Genomic DNA, 26,542 nt, shown 5'->3' with positions numbered 1-26,542 from the left:
TCAAGCTGGTCTCAAACTCCTGACCTAAGGTGATCCACGCACGTCAGCCTCCCAAAGTGCTGGGATTACAGGTATGAGCCACCACGCCTGGGCTCAGTTTTTAAATCTTCGTATTTTTCATATTACAAGATAACCCAAGTTTGTTGTTAAAAGACACTTGGAACATCACACAAACCAAAAAGAGAAAGTTTTCTCCTATTCCACCTAAAGCTCAAGTCCCTAGAGATAAAAATTTTGGTCTAAAATCCTTCCATACTTTTTTTTCCTGGACATACACAAACATTTTTGTTTTACAAAAATGGGGCCATACCATAAAGAATGATTTTCAAATTGCGTTTTTTCTTCACCACAACACAGTCATCATTCAGTGTTAGTACTTTAGCAACAAACATCCCTATGAGCCTTCTTGATAGACTTTCTACAGCAACGGTTCTCAAACTTTTTTTGAGATGGGGTCTTGCTCTGTCACCCTGGCTGGAGTGCAGTGGCATGATCATGGCTCACTGCAGCACTGGCCTCCCAAGCTCAAGTGACCCTCCCACCTCAGCCACTCAAGTAGCTGGGAACACAGGTGTGACACCACGCCTGGCTAATTTTTTTTGTTCTTGTTGTAGAGACAGGGTCTTATGTTGCCCAGGCTGATCCTGAACTCCTGGACTCAAGCGATTCACCTGCCTTTGGCCTCCCAGAGTGTGAAATTACAGGCATGAGTCAGTGCCTGGCCTCAAACTTTTTAATCTCAGGCCCTTGTCACACTCTTGAAAAATCACTGAAGGCCCCAAAGAGACTTAGTTTGTGTAGGTTATCTCATCAATAGTTACCATATTAGAAATGAATACTGAAATTTAAAAAAACAATTATTCATTTAAAAACAAATATTTTTATTACTGGAAAATAACTGTTTTCTCCCCCAAAAACAGACTTTCTAGATAATCGTAGATACTGTTCTTTGATGCTACGTCAAAACATGGTAAATGGTAGTTTCTATTTTTTTTTTTTTTTGAGAGGGAGTCTCGCTCTGTCACCCAGGATGAAGTGCAGTGGCGCTTTCTCAGGTCACTGCAACCTCTGCCCCCCGGGCTCATGATATTTTCCTGCCTCAGCCTCCCAAGTAGCTGAGATTACAGGTGCATGCCACCACATCCATCTAATTTTTGTATTTTTAATAGAGACGGGGTTTCACCACGTTGGCCAGGCCAGTTTTGCACTACTGACCTCAAGTGATCCGCCTGCCCCATCCTCCCAAAGTGCTGGGATTACAGGCATGAGCCATTGCGCCCAGCCAGGAACTTTTTTTTTTTCCAGACAGAGTTTCGCTCTTGTTGCCCAGGCTGGAGTGCAATGCACGATCTCGGCTCACTGCAACCTCTACCTCCCAGGGTTCAAGCAATTCTCCTGCCTCAACCTCCCAAGTAGCAGGGATTACAGCATGTGCCACCACACCCGGCTAATTTTGTATTTTTAGTAGAGACTGGGTTTCTCCATGTTAGTCAGGCTGGTCTTGAATTCCATACCTGAGGTGATCTGCCCACTTTGGCCTCCCAAAGTGCTGCAATTACAGGCGTGAGCCACTGTGCCCGGCCTAGCCAGGAATTTCTTAAAGGCTGGGTGCCATGTAGAATCTGAGACCCTACCAATGAACTGCATTCTTTTTTTTTTCCTCCAGAGACATGGTCTCCCTCTATTGCCCAAATTGGAATGCACTGGTGTGTTCACGGTTCACTGCAGCCTCAACTCTTTGGCTCCAGTGGGAGCTTGGCTAATTTTTTAAATTTTTGTAGAGGTAAGATCTCACTAGATTTCATGGCTGGTTTCGAACTCCTGACCTCAGGTGATCCACCCACCTTGGCCTCCCAAAGTGCTGGGATTACAGGCGTGAGCCACCGCATCTGGCCTCCATTTTGCACTTTGAATGGATCTTTAACCTGTGCGTGATTTTATATCACGCATTGATCATTTAGAAAATACTGGTTTGGCTGGGCATGGTGGCTCACACCTGTAATCCCAGCATTTTGGGAGGCTGAGGTGGCCAGATCATTTGAAGTCAGGAGTTCAAGACCAGCCTGGCTAACATGGTGAAACTCTGTCTCTACTAAAAATACAAAAAAGTATTCACTTGTGGTGGTGCATGCCTGTAAACCCAGATACTCGGGAGGCTGAGGCACTAGAATTGCTTAAACCTGGGAGGCAAAGGTTGCAGTGAGCCGAGATTGTGCCGCTATACTCCAGCCTAGATAACATACCAAGACTCTGTCTCAAAAACAAACAAAAAAGAAAATATTGATTTACTGATTTATGTGGATCTTCCAAATAATACATTTCATTATATTAAAATATGGTATCTGTAAATATTACCACCAATCTCTGTATCACAGTGGCAGATAAAAATTCTCCATTAGCCAGGCGTGGTGGTGCACACCTGTAATCCCAGCTACTTGGGAGGCTGAGGCAGGAGAATCGCTTGAACCTGAGAGGCAGAGGTTGCAGTGAGCCGAGATTGCACCATTGCACTCCAGCCTGGGGGACAAGAGTGAAACTCTATCTCGAAAAGGAAAAAAAACAAAAATTATCTAAAATCCTAATTTTCACTGGAAAGCTAAAATTTCATCATCGGCAACAAATACTACCTGGTGTTTTCTTCGAAAGATTCCTTCATACACTTTTTAGTTTGAATAACCATAGACTGTCATAGTTTCAAGTAAACATGGTAGTCCATGACAAAAGTGGCTAGTTCAGTTTGCAACCCAATCACCGAAGTGCTTTTCCTGGAGATAACCATTATACTTTACTACACAGTATAAGTGCTTGATGCATACCTCCCTTTTTAACCTACAGAATATTAAGAAGACATACACAAGGGTCAAAATTTAATAAAACTAATAATCTTTGCTGCTTCATCAAGGTATTTTCCAGTGAAAACTGGTCAGGTGCAGTGGCTTATGTCTGTAATCCCAGCACTTTGGGAGGCTGAGGCAGGTGAATCACCTGAGGTCGGGAGTTCAGGACCAGCCTGGCCAACATGGCGAAACCCCGTCTCTAATAAAAAATACAAAAATTAGCCAGGTGTCAGTGGCACGTGCCTGTAGTCCCAGTTACTTGGGAGGCTGAAGCAGGAGAATCGCTTGAACCCAGGAGGCAGAGGTTACAGTGAACCAAGATCGCAATACTGCACTCCAGCCTGGGTGACACAGAGAGACTCTGACTCAAAAAAAAAAAAAAGATATTTTTCAGTGAAAAGTGGATGTGTGTGTGTGTGTGTGTGTGTGTGTGTATTTTTTTTTTTAAGTGTGAGTGCATGTCACGAAGAATGCAATGACTGCAAGTACAGTTAGGTGCCACAACCCTGATTCATGCTAAGACACCTGCTTTACTTTTGTACCATTAGTGCAAACGTCAACACAGCAAAAGAGACAAGATCTTGGTACTCTATTAACATGAAAACAGTTTTAGCCTCTCAACCCCTGAAGGGATATCAGGGACATGTAGGGAACTACACTGCTTTCTATACCAGCTTCCCGGAATGAGATTACTGGGTCACTGGCACATACATTTCAAATTCTGATAAGTTCTGCCAAAGCTCTCCAAAAAGTCTGTACCAATTTTCACTATGTAAGGTGCATGATCATCACAAGTTAAAATGTAAATAACTCACTTTTTAAATCCTGAATTTGGGAGCCATCATAACATAACACATGACCGTATTTGCTTGCCTAAAAACAAAGCTAAAATAGAATTAATGTTTCAAGGCAGAGTAAAATGAAAGCACCCAGATTTATTTAGATGAAGTGAATATTTTCTTGTGTAAGAAAGTAAAATTTCAACTGTCAAATGCAAGTTCATCCAACAGAAGCCTTTGTTGACTGCAGTCACCCAATGTTAAGAAGTATTTCTGAATGAATTTCAAACTATAAGCCACTGGCACACTTCATACGTTTGCTTATAGGATAGGTGGTCTCAATTGATTTTTTAATATAAAGGACACAATCTGAAAAATGGCAGGCTGCAACAGTACAAACAGTATCCCTAATTAATTGGTTATAGACATCAGTGTAAGCCGACCCTTAGCTTTAACTTCACACAGAATTACTGGACATGAACATAAAACATACTGTCAGCACTCAAATGCCAAATATGTTCATAAAAATGTCAAAGACAACTTTTATTGGCCCAAATGTCACTCTAAACAGTGAGAAGAGAAGATGAAAGCTTCATCAACGAGGAAGGGATTACTGCTATGGAAGGTAAGACAGAAGCTGTGTATCTAAAATTCAAAAGGGATGCTGCCTCCCCACTTGATTTTTCCCACATGGCTCCAAAGTGAGTATTTTCAAGTCCCACTTATGATGGAAAAGGTCAAGGATATTAGCGTCAACCAGTATCTATGATTCTTAACTTTACCAAGAAAACAAACCACTTTGAGAATATGATAAAAGCTCTCTGTAGACAAAGCAGTAAAGAATCCATGCATGTCAGAAGAGCCCTTGACTTCGGTGAGAGCAGAATCATAGAACCATGCACTGAAGTCCAGCCCCTCAGGAAACTGAAGCCCTGGAACAGTAAAATGGCTTGTCCAAGGTCAACAGTGAATTCGCGGAGGAAGCAGGCAAGAAATAAGCAACTCAAATAGATTTTGAATAAAGCCGAACTCACAAAGTAACTTTTTCTTATACAAAGTAAGTTTCACCAGAAACTAAGAGATAACTAAAGTAACAAATGTATTAAGTGGAATTGGAAGGAACTGTCGCAAGTACTATTGTTCAAAGTTCCTTGAAGGCCTAAGATGAATGCATGAGGAAAACAATGAGCAGAAATTTTGAAAAGCACTCACCATGTTCCACAAAAACATTGCAGTGTGGACCCCCATGCCTCGATGATTCCTTCTTCCCTGCTCCTTTGATAAAATGCAGGGCAGGCAAGCTTGGCCTTCTTTGGTCCCCAAGAACTTTTCCAGGCTGCTGCCCCATAAAGTAATAATGGGTACCCCTTTCCAGAAGAGGGTTCACGATCTTCCAGAACAGTCAGAGAGCGTAGAGGCAAATGGCATATACGTAGGATTTCACATTCGCTGCATCTCCACAAGTCAGCAATTGAAGTCAATCAGAGAAAGACATCTTCCATAATAAAAGGAAGCACTTTTTTTTAGGTTGACACTTGCAAGCAGGAGTTCCAATTATTTTCGCAGTTACCAATTTTAAGTAATGTAATTGCAGTGCTACCCAAAAGTTTCTTGATTTTTTTTTTAACGGGCTGAATAACAATTTCTCTTCAAGAAGAAAAACCTAAGCAGAAATATTCACAGGGAATGCTGAAAAGGGTCAATAATGCTAGTCATTTCAATTCCCACATATAAAGGAAACGCTGATCGTCTTTGGCTACTCCTCCAGAACTTTTCCTGTGGAAGTCACCAACCCCCTATCTTAGCTTCTTCATCTTCCAACAAATTTCCTGCCGAACGAGTGGCCGCTCTCGCTCCTCTGCTCTGCTCTCCGGAAAAGGACACGGGTCACCCAGATTTCAGCGAGTTTGCCCTCGACTCTGACGAAAAGGAATGCATTGCCAGCAACTTTTAAGTCCGCTTTTTAAAAGGCCTGTGGAACCAATCCAGACTTTTCCTTTGCATTAAAGTTTTTGGCTGAGCTGAGACTAAGGGGGCCGTAGGTGACATTGGAAGAAGTCAGGGCATTAGAGGCTCGCGGGAGCCACCTTGGGGGAAGGGGAGACCCCTTGACAGCAGGGAGGGATTTGAATGAGAGGCTCTGTGGCCAAAGTTGGGGCCGGGATCCGGAACAAGGGGCGGCTCGGGGCTGAGGGAGGCTGCCGGGGCGCGGCACCGGCGGCTTACTCCAGGGCGACGCTCTTCCACGCCTCGGAAAACGGGGTGTCCCAAGCTGGGGGAAACAGACCACCCCCAGTGTCCCAAAGCCGGGGCGGAGCTGTAAGGGACGAAAGACTCTGGCAGCCCAGACAGCGGAAGGCGGGCGCCGTGTAGAGGAGGCCCGGCCGCCTCAGCTGCCCCAAGCCCAGGGGTCTCTGCCTGAGACACCCTCTCCCCCGGCCCCGGACGCTGACACCACCACCGCCCTCAGGCAGTCACATCCCCAGAGCTCCGCCGAGGGACTCAGCCGCCCCCCGCCGGTAGGGCCGTGGACAGCGGAGGGGCTCCTCAGTCGCAGCACCCGGGAACCGGCTCCGGCTCCAGCGCTGCTCAGGCACAGACACCGACCCCCGCGGCCGCCATGATGGATTACGAGCGGCTCCACAACGAGGCCAGGCCCCGCCCTCGGCCCCGCCCACGACGACGTCCGGAGCCCGCCTCGAGGGGACCCGGATGCCCCCAGGGCCGCTTTCCCGGGACACCGCCGCGCGTCCCGGCTCTGGTCCCACTGCCTGCGAAAGCCGGGCCCGGCACGACCTTTTAAATGTGGCTTCTCTGAGCGCAAGGTGAGTGGTAAGGAAGCACCCGCCTCCTCTGTATTGTCATTGGCCTCCGAGAATCCGGGTCGGGCCTCTTTCCTCCGTCCCACTGGTCGATGGGGGCAGTAGGGCTGGATCTCCCAGCCAACCGTGTTCGGCGCAGTCCGCGGTGCGTGCCGGGAGTTGTGGTCCCACGACACCCGCGCGGGTCCTCCCGCATCGAGACTCGTGGCCCGGACCCCGACCGCTGGGCCTCGCCCCGCCTTCCTGGGACCTGGTGGACCCTCGCCGGCCGAGCGTCGGCTGGACAGTGTCTCCCCGGCGCGAGTAGCGAGACCGGGACAAAGCGAGGGAAAAACTGCGGATTGGATTTTCCTGGAACCGGAATCGGATGATTTCCTTCAGTCTCTAAGGGAGAAAATGTGGCTTGCTCCTAGAAGCCAAGGTTTTTGATGCCTCTCAACCCCTTCACCCTCCAAAAAGCATAAATATTAGAACTAGCGGACCGGGCGCGGTAGCCCACGCCTGTAATCCCAGCACTTTGGGAGGTCGAGGCGGGTGGATCACCTGAGGTCGGGAGTTCGAGACCAGCCTGACCAACATGGAGAAACCCCTTTTCTACTGAAAATACAAAATTAGCCGGGCGTGGTGGTGCATGCCTGTAATCCCAGCCTCAGGACGTTGAGGCAGGAGAATCGCTTGAACCCAGGAGGCAGAGGTTGAGGTGAGCCGGGATCGCACCATTGCACTCTAGCCTGGGCAACAAGGGCAAAACTCCGTCTCAAAAAACAAAACAAAGCAAAACAACTAGCGAAGAAATATACAGAAATAGGGAAAACATCCGACATGTTGCTAACGAATTCAACTATTTATTTGGGCATTAGGAGGCTTACTCATTACAGAAAAGGCATTTGTTGGGTTTGCCAGGCGCTATCAGATGTTTGCCCTGGAACGAACCTTTAAGACTATAAACATTTCACAGGTGAACACGTATTCACATGAAAACATCCTCTATATTAGCCGAGAAAATGCCCAGATGGTTGGGTTTAGCAAGTCTACAGAACCAATGACCTAGATGTGCCAAAGCCACACCTGATAGAATCCATGTTCTGCGACTAAAAAGCTCCTTGGTTCCTATTGGCTCTCCACGTCACCCCAGAGCGATGCATCTGACAGGAATCCCATTTCTTTCTTTCTCTCTCTCTTTTTTTTTTCAGATGGAGTTTTGCTCTTGTCATCCAGGCTGGGGTGCAGTAGCAGGATTTCAGCTCACTGCAACCTTCACCTCCCGGGTTCAAGCGATTATCCTGCCTCAGCCTCCCGAGTAGCTGGGATTACAGGCACGCACCATCACGCGTGCCTAATTTTTGTATTTTTAGTAGAGACGGGGTTTCCCCATGTTGTCCAGGCTGGTCTCCAGCTCCTGACCTCAAGCAATTCACCCGCCTCGGCCTCTCAATGTGGTGGGATTATAGGCGTGAGCCACTGCGCCCATCCCAAGATCCCGTTTCTAAGGTGGGGGATCTACTTATCAAAGCGCCTACTTTACACCCAGCACTGTTTGCACTTTCCATAAACTGCATTATCTCATGTAATCCTCCCTATAGCCTAGTGAGGCATGTAAAACTTTCCCCATAATACAGATGGGGAAACAGAGATGTGACTTACCTACCCAAGGTCACTAGGCCAATATGTGACAGAGTCACAATGTCATCCCAGACTGACCTGGCTCCAAAACCCATAATTTCCACTGTACCATTCAGTATCAAAACCCTGTTGATCTGAGACCACTGATTTTTCACAAGTTGCTGCTGATATCAGAGGAACAGCTGCATGATGAGTGTTGTACATTCAGCTATTATATTAAGTATTTTAGAAATATTTCCGCTGCATTGAAAGATGACACTTACTTTTGATACTGGTTTCAGTAGGAATTAGTTACTTGGAAGGTACTGAATGGAAAACATGAAAAATTGTGCCTAGGTTTAGAACTGGGATTTATAAATTCAGATGTGATTTGGTTTAGCTTTGTTCTCTCACAAAATTATCTGGCTGACAATCTTAGTTCTGATCTGTAGTGTCATTCTTCAACTGTCAATGCCCTTGTTCTCCTTTATTTACCCATTTTATTTATTTATTATTTACTTATTTATTTTTGAGGCAGAGTCTTGCTCTGTGGCCCAGGCTGGAGTGCAGTGACACGATCTCTGCTCACTGCAACCTCCACCAACCAGGCCGAAGTGATTCTCCTGCCTCCCAAGTAGCTGGGATTTCAGGCACACACCACACACCTGGCTAATTTCTGTATTTCTGTAGAGATGGGGTTTTGCCATGTTGGCCAGGCTGGTCTCAAACTCCTGACCTCAGGTGATCCGCCCTCTTGGCCTCCCAAAGTGCTGGGATTATAGCCATGAGCCATTGCACTTGGCCTATTTATCCCTTATCTTATCCTGATAATATCCTAATTATTCCTTCTGGAGATTATGTTTTCTTTTTATTCCCATTCATACTTTAGTTATTTCCTCCTTTTTTTTTGAGATGGAGTCTTGCTGTATTGTTCAGGCTGGAGTACAGTGGCACGATCACTGCAAGCTCCACCTCCTGGGTTCATGCCATTCTCCTGCCTCAGCCTCTGGAGTAGTTGGGACTACAGGCGCCTGCCACTACGCCAGGCTAAGTTTTTTGTATGTATAGTAGAGACAGGGTTTCACCGTGTTAGCAAGGATGGTCTTGATCTCCTGACCTCATGATCCGCCCACCTCAGCCTCCCAAAGTGCTAGGATTACAGGTGTGAGCCACCGTGCACATTCTTTATTCTCTAGTTTAGCTTAAAATTGAGCAGTCAAATCAGAACCCCTAACACACTTTTTTTTTTTTTTTTTTTAGACAGAGTCTCACTCTGCCGCCCGGGCTGGAGTGCAGTAGCATTATCTCGGCTCATTGCAACCTCTGCCTCTTGGGTTCAAGCGATTCTCCTGCCTCAGCCTCCCGAGTAACTGGGATTACAGGCGCTTGCCATTATGCCCAGGTAAGTTTTTGTATTTTTAGTAGAGACGGGGTTTCACCGTGTTGGCCAGGCTGCTCTTGAACTCCTGACCTCGTGATTCACCCGCCTCGGCCTCCCAAAGTACTAGGAATACAGGCATGAGCCACCGCGCCCGGCCAATACACATTTTTTTAAACTAACAATTCATGGCCGGGTGCAGTGGCTCACGCCTGTAATCCCAGCACTTTGGGAGGTCAAGGCAGGCGGATCACTTGAGGTCAGGAGTTTTGAGACCAGCCTGGCCAACATGGTGAAACCCCTCACTACTAAAAATACAGATATTAGCCGGGTGTGGTGGCATATGCCTGTAATCCCACCTACGCAGGAGACTGAGGCAGAATTGCTTGAGTCTGGGAGGCGGAGGATGCAGTGAGCTGAGATTGCGCCACTGCACTCCAGTCTGGGAGACAGAGTGAGACCATGTCTTGAAATAAATAAATAAGTAACAATTCACTTAAGAAGTATTTATTGAACACCTGTACGTGAGTACTGCTTTAGGTGCTAAGACACAGTGGTGGGGGCAAAAGCTCACCCTCGCCCTCACAGAACCTACATGGAGGGATGGACAATAAACAAAATAACAGTCTAAACAAAAGATCAGCCTCAATGCTGGAATTACATTTCTGGGTCCATAAACTTCCGGTCAGCCCAGCCCATCCTTTAGAGGATGGGACAGAATTATGACACCTCCCTAGAGCCTCAATCTACACTGATTCACAACTGCAAAGGGGCTTCATCGAGTCTCTTTAATTCTGAGTTCATTTCTTCACTGGTAAATGGAGGTCACAGCTTACTTTATAAGGGTTTTGGGTTTTTTGTTTAATTTGGTTTGTTTGAAGACAGGGCCTTACTCTGTTGGCCAGGCTGGAGTGCGGTGGAACAATCTCAGCTCACTGCAGCCTCAACTTTCTGGGTTCTGGTGATCCTCTGGCCCCAGCCTCCCAAGTAGCTGGGACTACAGGCACATGCCAGCACACCTACGATTTTTTTTTTTTTTTTGCAGAGACAGGGTCAATGAGAATCAAACTAGATCTTGTTTGGTTTTCCACAAAGATTGGGACTGTGCTTGCTGGGAGTCACAGCAGAGGTCAACTGCATTTGATATGAAGGCCTATCCCTAGTTTTCCACTTTGTCATTTTCTCGTTTTAGGTGAGCCCCATGCCCAATGCCCAGACTCTAATATTTTTTTCTAGAGATGCACTGTACTTTTTTTTTTTTGGAGACAGTCTCACTCTGTCGCCCAGGCTGGAGTACAATGGCACAATCCTGGCTCACTGCAACCTCCACCTCCCGGGTTCAAGTGATTCACCTGCCTCAGCCTCCTGAAGGATTACAGGCACCCACCACCACGCCCAGCTCATTTTGTATATTTAGTAGAGATGGGGTTTCACCATGTTAGCCAGGCTGATCTCGAACTCCCGACCTCAGGTGATCCACCTGCCTCAGCCTCCCACAGTGCTGGGATTACAGGTGTGAGCCACCGTCCCCAGCTGATGCACTGTACTTTTAAAATCCCTGTATAATACTGTAGAATGATGCTTTTTAAAAAGCCGAGGCACAGTCTCCAGAGGTCCTGAGAACACAGGCCCTGAATGATACTTTTAACGCTTAAAAACTAGAATCCAAAGCCTGGCAAATGCCTGACAATCAGAAACAAATACTGCTTGGCTGGGCATGGTGGCTCCCATCTGTCATCCCAACACTTTAAGAGGCCAAGGCGGGCAGATCACCTGAGTTCAAGAGTTCGAGACAAGGCTGGCCAGCCTGGCGAAACCCCATCTCTACTAAAAATATAAGAATTCGGCTAGACGTGGTGGCTCACTCCTGTAATCCCAGCACTTTGGGAGGCCGAAGTGGGCAGATCATGAGGTCAGAAGACAGCGACCATCCCAGTTAACACAGTGAAACCTCATCTCTACTAAACATACAAAAAATTAGCTGGGCATGGTGGAACTTGAGTAGTTCCAGCTACTCAAAAGGTCTGAGGCAGGAGAATCGCTTGAACCTGGGAGGCAGAGGTTGCAGTGAGCCGAGATTACACCACTGCACTCCAGCCTGGGTGACAGAGTGAGACTCCATCCATCTCAAAAAAAAAAAAAAAAAGCCAGGCGTGGTGGTGCGCCTGTAGTCCCAGCTATGCAGGAGGCTGAGGCAAGAGTATCACCTGAACCCGGGAGGCGAAGGTTGCAGTGAGCTGACATCCCATCACTGCACTCCAGCCTGAGGGACAGAGCGAGACTTTGTCTCAAAAAAGAAAAAAGTAATATTGAGTAATATTGTCAAATATTGAATAAATCCCTTCAAGTTCATATATTTTAATTAAAAGTGATTCAGTTAAAGCAACACCCCAAGTTGCTAGAGGGATTCAATACCCAGGTAAAGATGTCAGTTTATTCCATTTTTTGGAAAAACAGAACAAAAACCAAAAAAACACCTACTGGAATTACACTTAACAATGGCGCCCTCTAGCGGGCCACTGCAAGGAGCTAATCACTAAAGATTGCTTTTAGATAGACCTTTATTAGTTCCACTTAGTAGGTAATCACCATTCAGCAGGTACTGGCTGAACAGCATAGGCTGGCAGGCCAGGGGACACCGAGTGAGGAGGGTAAATAAGCTGACATATGGCCCTGGTGAAAACCAAACCCAACTACTCGGGAGGCTGAGGCAGGAAGATTGCTTGAGTCCAAGTCTGTAGTGAGCCATGATCATGCCAGTGTACTCCAGCCTGGATTAGAGACCTTGTCTCTCAAAAAAACAAAACCAAACGACGCAGACTCTGGCTCTTTGCCATTCCCTTCTCCCCAGAAGTATACGGACTGGATAACCTTCTCAAAAACATGACAGGTCGATCCATCTAAAGCTGCAGCACAGCCTATAGAATATTCAATTGTCTGCAAACTCCCCCAAACTAGTAATACAACTTGGGATAGGAAAAACAACAAAAAGAGGCCAGGAGTTGTGGCTCACACACATAATCCCAGCACTTTGGGAGGCAAAGGTGGGTGGATCGCTTGAGCCTGGGCAACAAGTGACAAATTGTCTCTACAAAAAAAAATTGTAAAAATAAAAAAAAAATAGGCAGGGTGTGGTGGCTCATGTCTGTAATCCCAACACTTTGGGAGGCCAAGGTGGGAAGATGGCTTGAGCGGGAGGGTTGCTTGAGGTCAGGAGTTCAAGACCAGCCTGGGCAACATAGACTTCATCTCTACCAAAAACAAAAAACAATTGGCTGTATGTGGTGGCTCAGCACCTGTAGTCCCAGCTACTCAGGAGGCTGAAGCTGGAGGATTGCTTGAGACCAGGAGTTTGAGAAGTGATTGTGCCACTGCAGTCCAGCCTAGGTGACAGGGCATGACCCTGTCTCAAAAAAAACACAAAAAAACAAAAAAACAAAAAAGCCAGGCATGGTGGTACGTCACATGCCTGTGGACCCAGCGACTTGGGAGGCTGAGATAGGTTCACTTGAGCCTGGGAGGCAGAGGTTCCAGTGAGCCATAATCATGCCACCACACTCCAGCTTGGGTGAGAGTGAGACCCCATCTCAAAAAAAGAAAGTGAGGTAAGAAGTTGTTTATTGTGTTGTTATAAAGAAGCATACCATTTAATGAAAAGAAGCCAAGTTGTATTTCAAAGTTATCAAATGCAGTGTTCAAAGTTACTAGCATTGAGACCGTCCTAGGTTTACATGGAGTAGTTAGGGCTCTGTCGGAAGGCATTTTGTCTGCCAAGCCCTTCCTCCGCTGTCCTCAGCTCCTTATTATCACCCAGAACAAAAGAACAGAAAACAATGATGTTAAGACAACTATACCTCGGCGTAGTGGCTCATGCCTGTAATCCCAGCACTTTGGGAGGCTGAGGCGGACGGATCACAAGTGTCAAGAGATCGAAACCATCCTGGCCAACATGGTAAAACGCCGTCTCTACTAAAAATACAAAAATTAGCCTGTAATCCCAACTACTTGGGAGGCTGAGGCAGGAGAATCGCTGAAACCCAGGCAGAGGTTGCAGTGAGCCGAGATTGCGCCACTGCACTCCAACCTGGTGACAGAGTGAGTCTCTGTTTCAAAAACAAAGACATCTATAAACATCAAAAAATATGGCTGGGTACGGTGGCTCACGCTTGTAATCCCAACACTTTGGGAGGCTGAGGCGGGTGGATCACGAGGTCGAGATCTAGACCAGGCCGGGCATGGTGGCTCATGCCTGTAATCCCAGCACTTTGGGAGGCTGAGGTGGGTGGATGACGAGGTCAGGAGATAGAGACCATCCTGGCTAACACGGTGAAACCCCATCTCTACTAAAAATACAAAAAATTAGCCAGGCATGGTGGCATGCGCCTGTAGTTCCGGCTACTTGGGAGGCTAAGGGAGGAGAATGGTGTGAACCCGGGAGGTGGAGCTTGCAGTGAGCGGAGATAGCATCACTGCACTCCAGCCTGGGGCACAGAGTGAGACTCTCTCTCAAAAAAAAAAAAAAGAGATCGAGACCAGCCTGGTCAACATGGTGAAACCCTGTCTCTACTAAAAACACAAAAATTAGCTGGGTGTGGTGGCAGGCGCCTATAGTCCCAGCTACTTGGGAGGCTGAGGCAGAATTGCTTGAACCCAGGAGGTGGAGGTTGCAGTGAGCCGAGATCGAGCCACTGCACTCCAGCCTGGCAACACAGCGACACTCTCTCAAAAACAAACACAAAAAAAACCAAAAATAGTTCGCCACATATGTTAAGACAGTACTTGCATATAGTGCCTTTTTTTTTTTTTGAGACAGAGTCTCACTCTGTCACCCAGGCTGGAATGCAGTGGTGCAATCTCAGCTCGCTGCAAGCTCCGCCTCCTGGGTTCACTCCATTCTCCTGCCTCACCCTCCCAAGTAGCAGGGACTACACGTGCCTGCCACCAAGCCCAGCTATGTTTTTTTTTTTGTATTTTTAGTCGAGATGGGGTTTCACTGTTAGCCAGGATGGACTTGATCTCCTGACCTTGTGATCCACCCACCTCAGCCTCCCAAAGTGCTGGGATTACAGGCGTGAGCCACCACCTCCGGCCGCCTTTTTTTTGAGACAGTTTCACTGTGTCACCCAGGCTGAAGTGCAATGGTGTGATCTCGACTCACTGCAATCTCTGCCTCCCGCATTCAACCGATTCTCATGCCTCAGCCTCCCAAGTAGCTGACTACATACAGGCTTGTGCCACCATACCCAGCTAATATTTTTAGTAGAGACAAGGTTTCACTATATTGGTCAGGCTGGTCTTGAACTCCTGACCTCAGGTGATCTGCCCACTCAACTTCCCCAAGTGCTGGGATTACAGGCACATAATACCCTTTATAAAAATGTTCCCCCAAACCTACATCAGGGCACTATTTTTAGATAGTCATCAGAAAAAACAATGCACAGGAATTCTCACATTCTTCAGCGAGAACTTTGGTGTCTTTTTATCTTTTAACCCTGAATTATCCACAAGTTAACGCACTACTACTTCGATTATAGGAGGAAAACATCTTTGTTTTTCCAGTCTCCATTTTTCTTAGTTTATTTTCTTCATATTTCTCAGAGTACATGGACCCAGAACATTCACTCTATTATGAATAATTCAGCATCTTACAAGTCACCCTCCAAGCATGACAGATTAAGGCAGCCTGGTACGGACATAATCGCATGAATGGCTATAAGGAATATGCAACAGAAAATCAGATTCCAACCAAGCAAAAGTCTGCTTGGTTTTTTTTTTTTTTTTGAAACAGTCTCGCTCTGTCACCCAGGCTAGAATGCGGTACGCGATTTCAGCTCACTGCAACCTCTGCCTCCCAGGTTCAAGCGATTCTCCTGCCTCAGCCTCCCGAGTAGCTGTGGACTACAGGTGCGCATCACACCTGGTTAATTTTTTGTATTTTTAGTATAGATGGGGTTCCCCATGTTAGCCAGGCTGGTCTCGAACTCCCGACCTCAGGTGATCTGCCCCACCTCGGCCTCCCAAAGTGCTGGGATTACAGGCATGAGCCACCGCGCCTGGCCTGCTTGGTTAACTATTCTTCCAACTTTACCAGCTGCATTCTCAGTCATTTAAAGGATATAGGAATGGAGGCCAAAACAGACCATTTGGGGGTCAGGGATGCCATGTTTTCTATTGGGGCAATTTCATGGGGCACTGTGCCTTGTGAATGACACTGAGTGGAAGACAAAGGATTCTCCATATTATTCCAGGATGGGAGGCCATTCAACTGGAACACTGTACACTTTGTAAGACCTCAAACTATTCCCTAATGCTGGGACTCAGCCAGCAACCCAAGGGAGCACTGTTCATCTGCCACCCAGGCTTGGTGTTAGGACAGGAGAAAGCAGGCCTGTAGGCTGGAGGCAGTCACCGGGCTGTCAATGCAGACAAAGTAATTATCTCTCGAGTCTTCGCTGAGCCACATATGGGGACCACACATCACAGTCTTCACTCCTGCAAGGTCCACAGTCCTGTCCTTCTGGAGCACCTCCTTATCCCTCCTGTTCTAAAAGCCTCTGGCGTGTTTCCATCACAATCTCCTCCATTATTTCTGGCTTTAAGATGTCTTTGATCTGAAAGAGGGAAAAAGGCATTTGTTCAGAAGAGAAACCAACCATAAACAGACCGCCAAGCCAATCCAAACATAAATCAAGCCGTTAACATAAACTTTCTGTATTCCTTTCATGTCTCAGAGACTAAGCGTTACAAGATATGATCTGCTCAAGCAGCCTGATACATCAGCAAGATTCTCTGGGATGTAGCCGACAAGAACAATTATTCTGACATACATCCAAAAGCTGGCTGAAATTTGGGGTAAGATGCAGTCCGAGGTTGCTCTCATAAACGAGTCTCACCTGACACCTCCAGCCCCAAAATCCTTAAGACTGACATTACACATTGAGAATATTGCAAGAATCTTAGGGAAAGATCTACCAGACACTCATTAAGGCTGTTTCAGGCCAGTTCATACTGATGGATGTTTGGAAAGTATTGGGGAGACACGCATATTGTCTCTGAGCAAACAACAGAGCAGCTCACAGATCAGTGAAGAAGCGAGAGGTCCTGAGGAGAGTACCTGATGTGGAAGGGATGCTTCATAGCAGTAGAGGATGCTGGTATCATACAGCATCATCCTCTGAGTTACCAGCGAGATGACACAGTTCCGAAGCCGGGATATCACCTCTCGATCAGCAAGAGAGACAGGCTATAAGGAGACACAGAGGAGAAGGGAAGGGAAATATAAACAGGACCAAAATACGTGACCAGCCACAGAAAATCACAAGTAAATTACTTATGACTCAGAAAATATCACCCTGGAACTCCAAACCAACCAAACAGCTAACTCCAAGGGAGATTAAAAGGAATGGGGCAGGGCGCAGTGTCTCATGCCTGTAATCCCAGCACTTCGGGAGGCCGAGGCGGGTGGATCACAAGGTCAGAAATTTGAGACCAGCCTGACCAACATGGCGAAACCCCATCTCTACTAAAAATACAAAAATTAGCAGAGCATGGTGGGGCACGCCTGTAATCCCAGCTACTCGGGAGGCTGAGGCAGGAAGAATCTCTTGTACTCAGGAGGCGGAGCTTGCAGTGAGCCGAGATGGCACCACTGCATTCCAGCCTGGGCTACAGTGAGACTCCGTCTCAAAACAAAACAAACAAACAAACAAACAAACAGAAAAAAGAATGGCTTCTTCAGTGGCTCTTCGGCTTTACCCTGCAACTTTGTCATCGCCACCAACAAACATCAAACCATTCACTGAGTTCATCTCCTTAGAAGAGAGAAGATAATATGCGGTTCATGAATACACCTTGATGGAAAGTCAAAGTGACTCAGCCTCCAGCAGTAATATAGCTAAAAACAACCAATTTCACTGGCCACAAAAACACAGCAAAGACTGAGTCCCATCCTTCGCACCGACAGTGGCCACAGTGTTTGCTCACCTCCAGGTTTGCAATGAAGCCCCCTGCTTCCTCTTCTTTGTGCTCAGGTGTTGGGTAAATCCAGATGAAGCCGTTGTTGCCGAGAATCACGGAGGCACCACATGGCAAATCATGGAAGTGAGTCTTCTGCCGTTTCACCAGGGAGGGGGAAACCTGGACCAAAACCCCCTGACCTAGCTAAAGAAATACACCACAAAGCTAGGTCACTGCAGGATCATCAGTGGGATGAATGAAAAGGAGACTACAGAATACACATCCTAAGTATATTCAAATTGGTGTCCTTCCTGTTTACAGTTGCTGTCGCCTATACGCACACCCATAGTACACATTTTTGCAGAGAACACTTGGGGACTCAGAGGCTATTCATATATCCCAGCAGAAGGTGACTTTCAATGCTCTTCTCTGTCATTTCCCTTTAGTCTCCCTTGGACTCTAAGCCAGTACTCATGTGCCAGACATTAGAGAAGTTGAAGCCAATGAGGGAGCTGGAGCCTCCTGCCGGTCCAGTGGCACTGTGTTGTTCCAGGACCCTAGCTCATACCTGAACCCCAAACACTCATCTTGCCTGTGAGATGTGTGCCTCTGGGTAGGTAAGGAGCTGGGTGGAGCTGGGTGCAAATCCATGTCTGGTCCTGGCAGGCCAGCTCAAGTGCATGTCCTGCCAAGGGCGAGTCCACGGGACCCAGGGTTGCGCAAGTCAGCATACTGCAGCAGTCCTCTGCCTACTCCATGTACACGAACGTGGCTGGCTGCAGCCACTCCATTAAGGGAAGAGGTTTTTGTTCCACTCAGAAAATAAAAATGTTCACCCAGATAAAGCTAAGAGACTAGTAAATCCTAATTTATTTTAGGAAGTATGCTCTCCTTAAAATAATAAATAGCTTCAATAATGCAACCTCGTACAAGAAAAGCAGTGAAATTCCATTTAGAGGCTCAGATGACAGAGCAAGCTTTGCCAGCAATAACATCCACTGGACTCACTGGACGCTTGTCCAAGGGTTGTTGCTCCAGGCCCAGCCTCCCTTTGTTCCCAGGACCGCCTCAGCCCCGGCCCCAGTACTGAGCTGCAGCGCCCCCTGGAGGGAGAGACAGCTGCACCTCCCAGCCCACAGTTGGAGGGGCTCTTCTGTGGAAAGAGTCAGTCTCCCTGGAGAAAAAGGATAAAACTTGTTCTTTACAAGGCTACTGGCCCATGACCCTGTGAACCCTGACCTGTGAACCCTGATGTTATGTTTAAGGAACACGATCAGTTTGTGGGATGCCAACCTCTATTAATGCTTAGCTACTGGGGTTCTTTAGGCCAGAATTCCAGAGAGCTATAGGGATTCAGAAATAGCCTTGCAATCTCAGTCGGCAAACAGGAACATCAAGAGCCCGACTTACTTTTCCATATTTCAGGCTCCTCGTGTGCAGAGAGACAGCTCCATCAGAGAACACTGCCTGGACCTCAGCCTGGCCAGGGTGATGAAGGAACAAACAGTAGCCTCAGCCACACGCTGTCCTGTCCTCTGCAGCCTCTGCCCCTTGACCCCACACATCCATCTTTTCCTCCCCTCTCCAATGGTCCAGGCTCAACAATCTTAGACAGACCCAGAGGACATCACTGTGACCTCATCTCTCCCCTTGGTTGTCATGAGTATCTTTTTTAAAAAAATAGAGACAGAAGGCCAGGCGCGGTGGCTCATGCCTGTAATCCCAGCACTTTGGGAGCCTGAGGTGGGTGGATCACCTGAGGTTGGGAGTTCCAGGCCAGCCTGACCAACATGGAGAAACCCCGTCTCTACTAAAAATACAAAATTAGCTGGGCGTGGTGGCACATGCCTGTAATCCCAGCTACTCAGGAGGCTGAGGCAGGAGAATCGCTCGAACCCGGGAGGCAGAGGTTGTGGTGAGCCGAGATCACACCATTGCACTCCAGCCTGGGAAACAAGAGCGAAACTCCGTCTCAAAAAAATAAAAAAATAAAACAAAATAAAATTAAATTAAATTGAAGGCCAGGCATGATGGCTCATGCCTATAATCCCAGCACTTTGGGAGGTCAAGGTGGGTAGATCACCTGAGGTCAGGAGTTCAAGACCAGCCTGGCCAATATGGTGAAACCCCGTCCCTACTAAAAATACAAAAATTACCAGAATATGGCACACACCTGTAATCCCAGCTACTCGGGAGGCTAAAGCAGAATTGCTTGAATCCGCGAGGCGGAGGTTGCAGTGAGCTGAGATCACGCCACTGCACTCCAGTCTGGACAACAGAGCAAGACTCCGTCTTGAAAAAAAAAAGAAAATTTTTAAATAACATAAAATAGAGACAGAGTCTTGCTCTGTCACCCAGGCTGGAATGCAGTGGTGTGATCAGAGCTCACTGTAGCCTTGAGCTCCTGGGCTCAAGCAACCCTCTGGCCCCAGCCTCCGGAGTAGCTAGGACTACAGGCATGTGCCACCATGCCCAGCTAATTTTTTATTTTTATTTTTTTGTAGAGAGGGTGTCTTGCTATGTTGCCCAGGGTGGTCTTGAACTCTTAGGCTCAAGCAATCCTCCCTCCTTGGCCTTCCAAAGCGCTACGATTATAGGCATGAGCCACCACACTTGGCCTGTCATTAATATCTTGATGTGAACAACACCTCTTCCACTCCCTGGGCTAAAAGTTAACATCATTAACAAAAGCCTAAAGCACAGGCTACCATAAGTCACAAGACCCAAAGAAATGACTTAGCAGCAGGTCTGAACAAGAGCTGAGGAGTCCGCCTGAGTTAAGGAGACTGAGAAAGGACACAGCAGAGCCCGACACTTGGTCTAATGGTTCTTCCGTCAGAGACATACAATGGAAGGCCCATTTCCCAGCCCCACAGAAAAGCATGAAGAGGCTGCAGTGCAAAGCACAGGATACACTGATGAGGTCCCCTTCCTGTAAGAAACCTCGCATTGCAAGCTCATCTTCTGCAGATCTTCTCCTCTGAAATATACAAAGAAATGACATTACTTAAGCCAGATCCTCAGAAAGGTCTCCATCGCTTCTTTCTCTTTCACTTCCTTTTGAGATTTTTGAGGCCAACCACAATATTCAAACACTGAGAACTATGGCAAAAGTAGGTAACCCGAGCCACTTGAGGGGAATGAGTGATAATCACGACTTTCCATCTCAAGAGACTTTTCCACAGTCCTTTTCTCTTCCTCTTTCCCTCTCTTAAGAACATTCAGACCCCTCCCAATCTCACCCAGCCAACATTTCCACACTCATCTTCCATGACAGCTCTCTGTGGTCCAGCAGGACCAGACTAACTCCTGCTTGCATATATCTCTGCTCACACATTTCCCTTTATCTCACATTCCCTGAACTAGTCATTTAAAGTCTCTCCATCCTTCCAGGATCAACTCCAATGCCTGTCTTTCCTACGAGCTTCTCTCACTGGAATTAACCACTCCTTTTGTATAACCACAGCTTATTTATTCTTCTACTGCCAGATACTAGGTCAGTTATCTTATATCCCCTGCTAGGGAACTCAGTCGTGCTTGGCACTCGGCACAGAGCTTGGCACAGTAAGCCTCTCTGTAAATACATGCTGGACTGAAGATAAAGGTGAACTATGGTATTTTACAAAAGGCTGTGGCTTAGTTACTGTGGCTGTCTGGAATAACCAAATGGCTTTCAATTCACAAAAAACTAATGTAAAGACAGCTTTCCAAGGAACATCTTCACTGTGCAAAGCTGATACGTCCAGAAAAGGAAAACTATTAACAACAAGCATCTAAGAGCTTCTCTCCCCAACTCTCTGTTGGGATCCCACCCCATGGATGTTGCTGATCCTACCATATGCCAACTGCTCCCTCTTTCGGGAGACCTGGACAGGGTGAAAAGTCTACATACACATCCAGGCAGCAAACTTCACAGCAGACAAACAGGAGTCAAAGGGGTAACCTCACTGTAAAGCAAAGTTCTCTGGTGGAACAAAGGGTCCCACAGCTCCCCCCACCCCACTGGGCTCTAGTCCATGGCCCCAGCTGTAGCCCTTACCAGCTCTCCTCCAGGAAGGTTCATGGACGAGAGCAGCAAGACCGAATCCAGCCTGGAGTTGGTCTCCACCTTCCACCTCTTCTGTTGAACCTATAAGCCAAGTTCCATACCTGGACACATGCTCCAGGGACAGGAGTTCACATCTTAAGTAACCAGTAAGGCTGGGTGCGGTGGCTCACGCCTGTAATCCCAGCACTTTGGGAGGCCGAGGCAGTGGCTCACTTAAGGTCAGGAGTTTGAGACCAGCCTGACCAATATGATGAAACCCTACTAAAAATACAAAAATTAGCCGGGCGTGGTGGCAGATGCCTGTAATCTCAGCTACTTAGGAGGCTGAGACAGGAGAATCGTTTGAACCCGGGAGGCGGAGGTTGCAACGAGCCAAGATTGCGCCACTGCACTCCAGCCTGGGCAACAGAGCGAGACTCCATCTCAAAGAAAAAGAAAGTAACCAGTAATCCCAAATCGAACAAGCCACATATTTACATCAGAGGCCACACAATAGCCAAATGCAACGTATGCCTTTTTCACGTAACTACAAGTAGAATGACTGTCCCATGAATGAAATCGCCAGCCTGCCTCGACTTTGTAAACACCAATCTGATATTGACGTTACCTCTGTGATTCTTCCCACTACAATGTCTCCTACTTCACCAATGTATCTGAAAGATAAAACACAAGGGATTCGTGCATCTGTGAGCAGACTTTCTGACAAGACCACACACCATTTGAGATGTTGGTTCAACAGAGTGAAAGCCTTGAATAGGCTTCACATTCAGCAAATTCATGTAACTATATTGTCTGGACTTATTTTCAGAAATTGCTAACTTCACACATTCCTCCATGTATAAAGTCTCCATTAACTATCCTCAAACAAATCGCTATTCCGAGTAGTTCATTTAGCCGAAAAAAAAAAAAACCCTATTTTGTTCAATTACGTGACGCTGAAAAACATGACACTGACACATTTTCCTGTGGCACATGGATGAGTTCTGCAACAGCCAAAGGAAGAGAAAGGAAATCTGAGCCAGACGCCAACCACATGAGTCTGCTCATGTCACCTCTACTCACTCACTGCCCGCTCCTCTCAAGCCCCTTTGCTAGCTCCTCATCCACAATTCTAATGAGACGTACTCGGTGCTGAGGCCAAGTCCTTAGACCTCTTCACTTTTCGGCCACTCAATCTAATACCATTAAAATACCACTCTGTGCTGTCACTGTGCCACTCTCCTGAATTCCAAATCCTTCTCAACTGCCAGCTACCCAACTCTGCCATTTAGATGACTAATAGGCATTTTCAAATGTGTCACGCCCAAAACTAAGCTTTCTTGCAGCCCCCTCCAGTCCTCCATAGCAAACCGAGATGGGGATGAGTTATCCCCATCTCAGTCAATGGTGACTCCATCCCCAGTTGCTCAGGCCAATAAACCTTGGAGAGTTCTTTGATTCCTCTCTCTCTCTCACACTTCAGGACAAGTCCAGTAGCAAATCCTGCTGGCTCTACCCTTAAAACATATGCAGGAAATAAAAGGCATCCAAATTGGAAAGGAAGAAGTAAAATTATTTCTATTCACAGTTGACTGGGTCCCATGTACAGTAAACCCCAAAGAATACAAAACCTAACAACTTTTCATGATTTCAAAAAAACACTCACAAAATAAAATCTATGTGGATTCCAATCACTCCTCCACCTTCCACTGCTACCACCTTAGTCGAAGCCACCATCACTTCAGATCATGAGTATGGTCCCTAATCCACCTCCCTAAGCTTGCTCTATCCCCCTTCAATCTCCCATCAGCAGCCACAGTGAGCTTAAGTCCAGATCAAGTCCCTCCTCTGCTCCACCCCTTCCAGGGGCTTCCCAGATTACACAAAGTAGAAGCCAAAATGCTTACTCTGGCTACAAGGCAGGCCCATGTCTGCCCACCTCAGCTTTCTGCTCATATCTGCCCCTACTCTCTCCCTCACTCACTCTGTTCCAACCTCACTGGCTTGCTTTCTGGGGCTAACCTTCATTGAATGCTTCTAGGTATCAAGCCCTGTGCTAAATACTTTACATGCACCATCTCACTGAATTCTAAAGAAAATCCTAGGCCAGGCGCAGTGGCTCACGTCTGTAATCCCAGCACTCTGGGAGGCCAAGTGGGGGGAAATCTTCTGAGGTCAGCAGTTCGAGACCCGCCTGGCCAACATGGTGAAACCCTGTCTCTACTAAAAGTATAAAAAAATTAGCCAGGCGTGGTGGCGAGTGCCTGTAATCCCAGCTACTTGGGAGGCTGAGGCCGGAGAATCGTTTGAACCCGGGAGGCAGAGGTTGCAGTGAGCAGACTGTGCCACTGCACTCCAGCCTGGGCAACAGAGTGAGACTCCGTCTCAAAAAAAAAAAAAAAAAGAAAATCCTGTGAAGTAGGCCATGCTATTATACTCACTTTGCAGAGGAGGTAACCAAGGCTTGGAGTGGTGACATAACATGGGAAAACCTCTGAAGCCTGCACTGATCTGCACCACCCCACCTACATTCATGGTCAAAATCTCAGACTTACAGCATGACAGGGCAGGCAGGGGTGGGGTAGGGGATATGGAGGGGGCAGAAAAAGCCTGGTTGTACAACCTGGATGCCACAAGAAAGGGAATACACACCTTTTGTTCTCACCTGGTTTTCAAAGCTTTCACACAGATCAACTTATTTACTCTCTCCACAGAGCCAGCAACAGATGCAATGAGCTTCTCTTCTCCCATATATGTTCCGTGGCCCCTGATGCAAGGCAAAGATACAAAGAAAGGATACCAGAGTAACTGGAGGTGACCTCTCTCCTTTCAAGAACAATGTGTTCCTCAAAGCTAACAAGCTCCCCCTGCAAAGCCTGGCTTCTGTGCTGGCTGCTTCCTCTGCGTTCAGAGCTCCTTCTCCAGACTGGCTACTTGGAAATCACTGCTCAGGTGTCACTTTCTCCAGCAGGCCTACCTTGACTGTGCCATTGAAAACACAGCCCACCCCGTTGCCGCCACTCCCCCCACATTCCATTGACCCTGCTCCACGTTTTTCCCCATTGCATTATTGCCTAACATTCTCCATTAGAATTCCACCAGGACAGAGATTTTTCACTCTGCCGTTATATCCTAACTGCACGAAATGTAAATATATGTTGAAAGCATTATTGAAAGAATGAATCTTAAGATTTCCTGGCCAGGTGCGGTGGTTCACGCCTATAATCCCAGCACTTTGGGAGGCCGAGGTGGGTGGATCACGAGGTCAAGTGTTTGAGACCAGCCTGACCAACATGGTGAAACCCCGTGTCTACTAAAAATACAAAAATTAGCCGGGCGTGGTGGCGTGCGCCTGGAATCCCAGCTACTTAGGAGGGTGAGGCAGGAGAACTGCTTGAATCCCAGAGGTGGAGGTTGCAGTGAGCCTAGACTGTGCCACCGCACTCCAGCCTGGGCGAGAGTGAGACTCCGTCTCATTAAAAAAAAAAATTTCCGGCCGGGCGCAGTGGCTCAAGCCTGTAATCCCAGCACTTTGCGAGGCCGAGAAGGGTGGATCACAAGGACAGGAGATCGAGACCATCCTGGCTAACACGGTGAAATCCCGTCTCTACTAAAAAATGCAAAAAAAAAAAAAAAAAAAACTAGCTGGGCGAGGTGGCGGCGCCTGTAGTCCCAGCTACTCGGGAGGCTGAGGCAGGAGAATGGCGTGAACCCGGGAGGCGGAGCTTGCAGTGAGCTGAGATCCGGCCACTGCAGACCAGCCCGGGCGACAGAGCAAGACTCCGTCTCAAAAAAAAAAAAAAGTCCTAGGGGCTGGGCATGCCTGTAATCCCGGGCAGATCACCCTTGAGGTCAGGGGTTCGAGACCAGCCTGGCCAACATGGTGAAACCTCGTCTCCACTAAAAATACAAAAATTAGCTGGGCATGGTGGCAGGTGCCTGTAATCCCAGCTACTCAGGAGGCTGAGGCAGGAGAATCGCTTGAACCCAGGAGGCAGAGGTTGCAATAAGCCTAGATCCCACCACTGCTCTCCAGCCTGGGCGACAGAGAGACTCCATCTCAAAAACGAAAAAAAAAAATTTCCTAGGATCCACTAGCCTTAAACTAACAGGTTAAAGGGCAATGCTATGAATGCTGTGCCCTTTGTATATATACATGTACAGAAAAAAAGGTTAAAACGCTAGTGTTATCTATGATGACGATATAATGGCTGGTTTTACTTCTTTTCTTACATAATTATTTCATTTAATCCTCATTACCGTATCATACTGTTATTATCACTATCTTACAGATGAGGAAACTGACCGTGGACAGGCAATGCCGCTAATAAGATGTGATAGTAGCAGGACTGGAACCCCAACTGTCTGACTCAAGAGCCTGCCCTCTTAACTACAACACACTGTACTGCACCCCTTAGATTCAAATGTGTATAAATGGGTGCATTCAGCACAATGTAACTGTTTGCCCGAACAATTACGGATTCTAAACTGAAGAGGAGGCGGCCAAGAACACCCACCGTCCCCTCAGAGAGCTGAAAACTGGAAAGAGAGCCTGCGCCTAACTCTCCCCGGTTTTCCAGGTCTCCTACAAGGAAGGCTCAAAGATTTGGACCTCAGGCAGAAGACCCAAAAGTCACAGCCACCAGAGGTCAGGAGTGGAGGGTTTCAGGGAGCTGAGACAAATGCAGAAAGGGACACACAAGACGCAGGGAGCAAGAAATACGAGGCTCGGAAGGGAGGCGAGTAGGATGCGCAGACGAAGTGCCTGGGGTCCCGCGGGGAGTTAGACACACAGAGATACGAGGCCTGGACCACGTGCAGAGAGCCCTGAAGCCGCTCTGTGAAGCCTCGACTCCCCCAAGTCCCCACGTACCGCATGAATCCCGTGTCCGTAGTGATTGTGTCCCCCGGCACCACTAGATGTTTCTTAGTGTCGCGACCCAGTCTCTCGCTAAGAGGCTTGCGAGCCGCTGGAAGCCTCATCTCCATCGCCATCTTGGCGCCAACGAGTTGCGCAGGCGCAGCTCAGCGTAGAGCCGCGATATCCGACTCCGCAACTCCTGGCCGCGTTCGGAGGGGCGGGGAAGGGCGGGGACTCAGAGCAGCTGCCAATGAGAACTCACGGCCTAGAGGCCATGTTT

At 47.5% G+C, this 26,542-nt stretch overlaps 2 protein-coding genes across 2 annotated transcripts in view; both read right to left on the bottom strand.

The window, feature by feature from the left end:
- The window catches only part of ABL1 (ABL proto-oncogene 1, non-receptor tyrosine kinase), a 182,938-nt gene extending 176,488 nt beyond the window's left edge, over positions 1-6,450 (bottom strand). Inside the window, exon 1 of the mRNA XM_033194132.1 lies at positions 4,829-6,450. Coding sequence (XP_033050023.1) covers positions 4,829-4,964 — 136 coding nt within the window. The 5' untranslated portion in view covers positions 4,965-6,450. The remainder of the gene's footprint in view (positions 1-4,828) is intronic.
- An 8,423-nt stretch (positions 6,451-14,873) lies between these two features.
- Positions 14,874-26,424, bottom strand: EXOSC2 (exosome component 2). The gene is made up of 9 exons (XM_033194118.1): positions 26,275-26,424; positions 24,067-24,168; positions 22,030-22,075; positions 21,414-21,503; positions 20,289-20,354; positions 18,785-18,853; positions 17,402-17,578; positions 16,533-16,661; positions 14,874-16,029 (listed from the first exon to the last, which is right to left on the bottom strand). The coding sequence occupies exons 1-9, from the start codon at positions 26,394-26,396 to the stop codon at positions 15,949-15,951; spliced, it is 882 nt and encodes a 293-aa protein (XP_033050009.1). The 5' UTR covers positions 26,397-26,424; the 3' UTR covers positions 14,874-15,948.
- Positions 26,425-26,542: the final 118 nt, after the last annotated feature.

The sequence above is a fragment of the Trachypithecus francoisi genome, unplaced genomic scaffold, assembly GCF_009764315.1.
Source record: "Trachypithecus francoisi isolate TF-2019V2 unplaced genomic scaffold, Tfra_2.0 Contig01585, whole genome shotgun sequence".
Classification (NCBI taxonomy): Eukaryota; Metazoa; Chordata; class Mammalia; order Primates; family Cercopithecidae; genus Trachypithecus; species Trachypithecus francoisi.
This window is presented reverse-complemented; position numbering and strand designations above follow the sequence as displayed.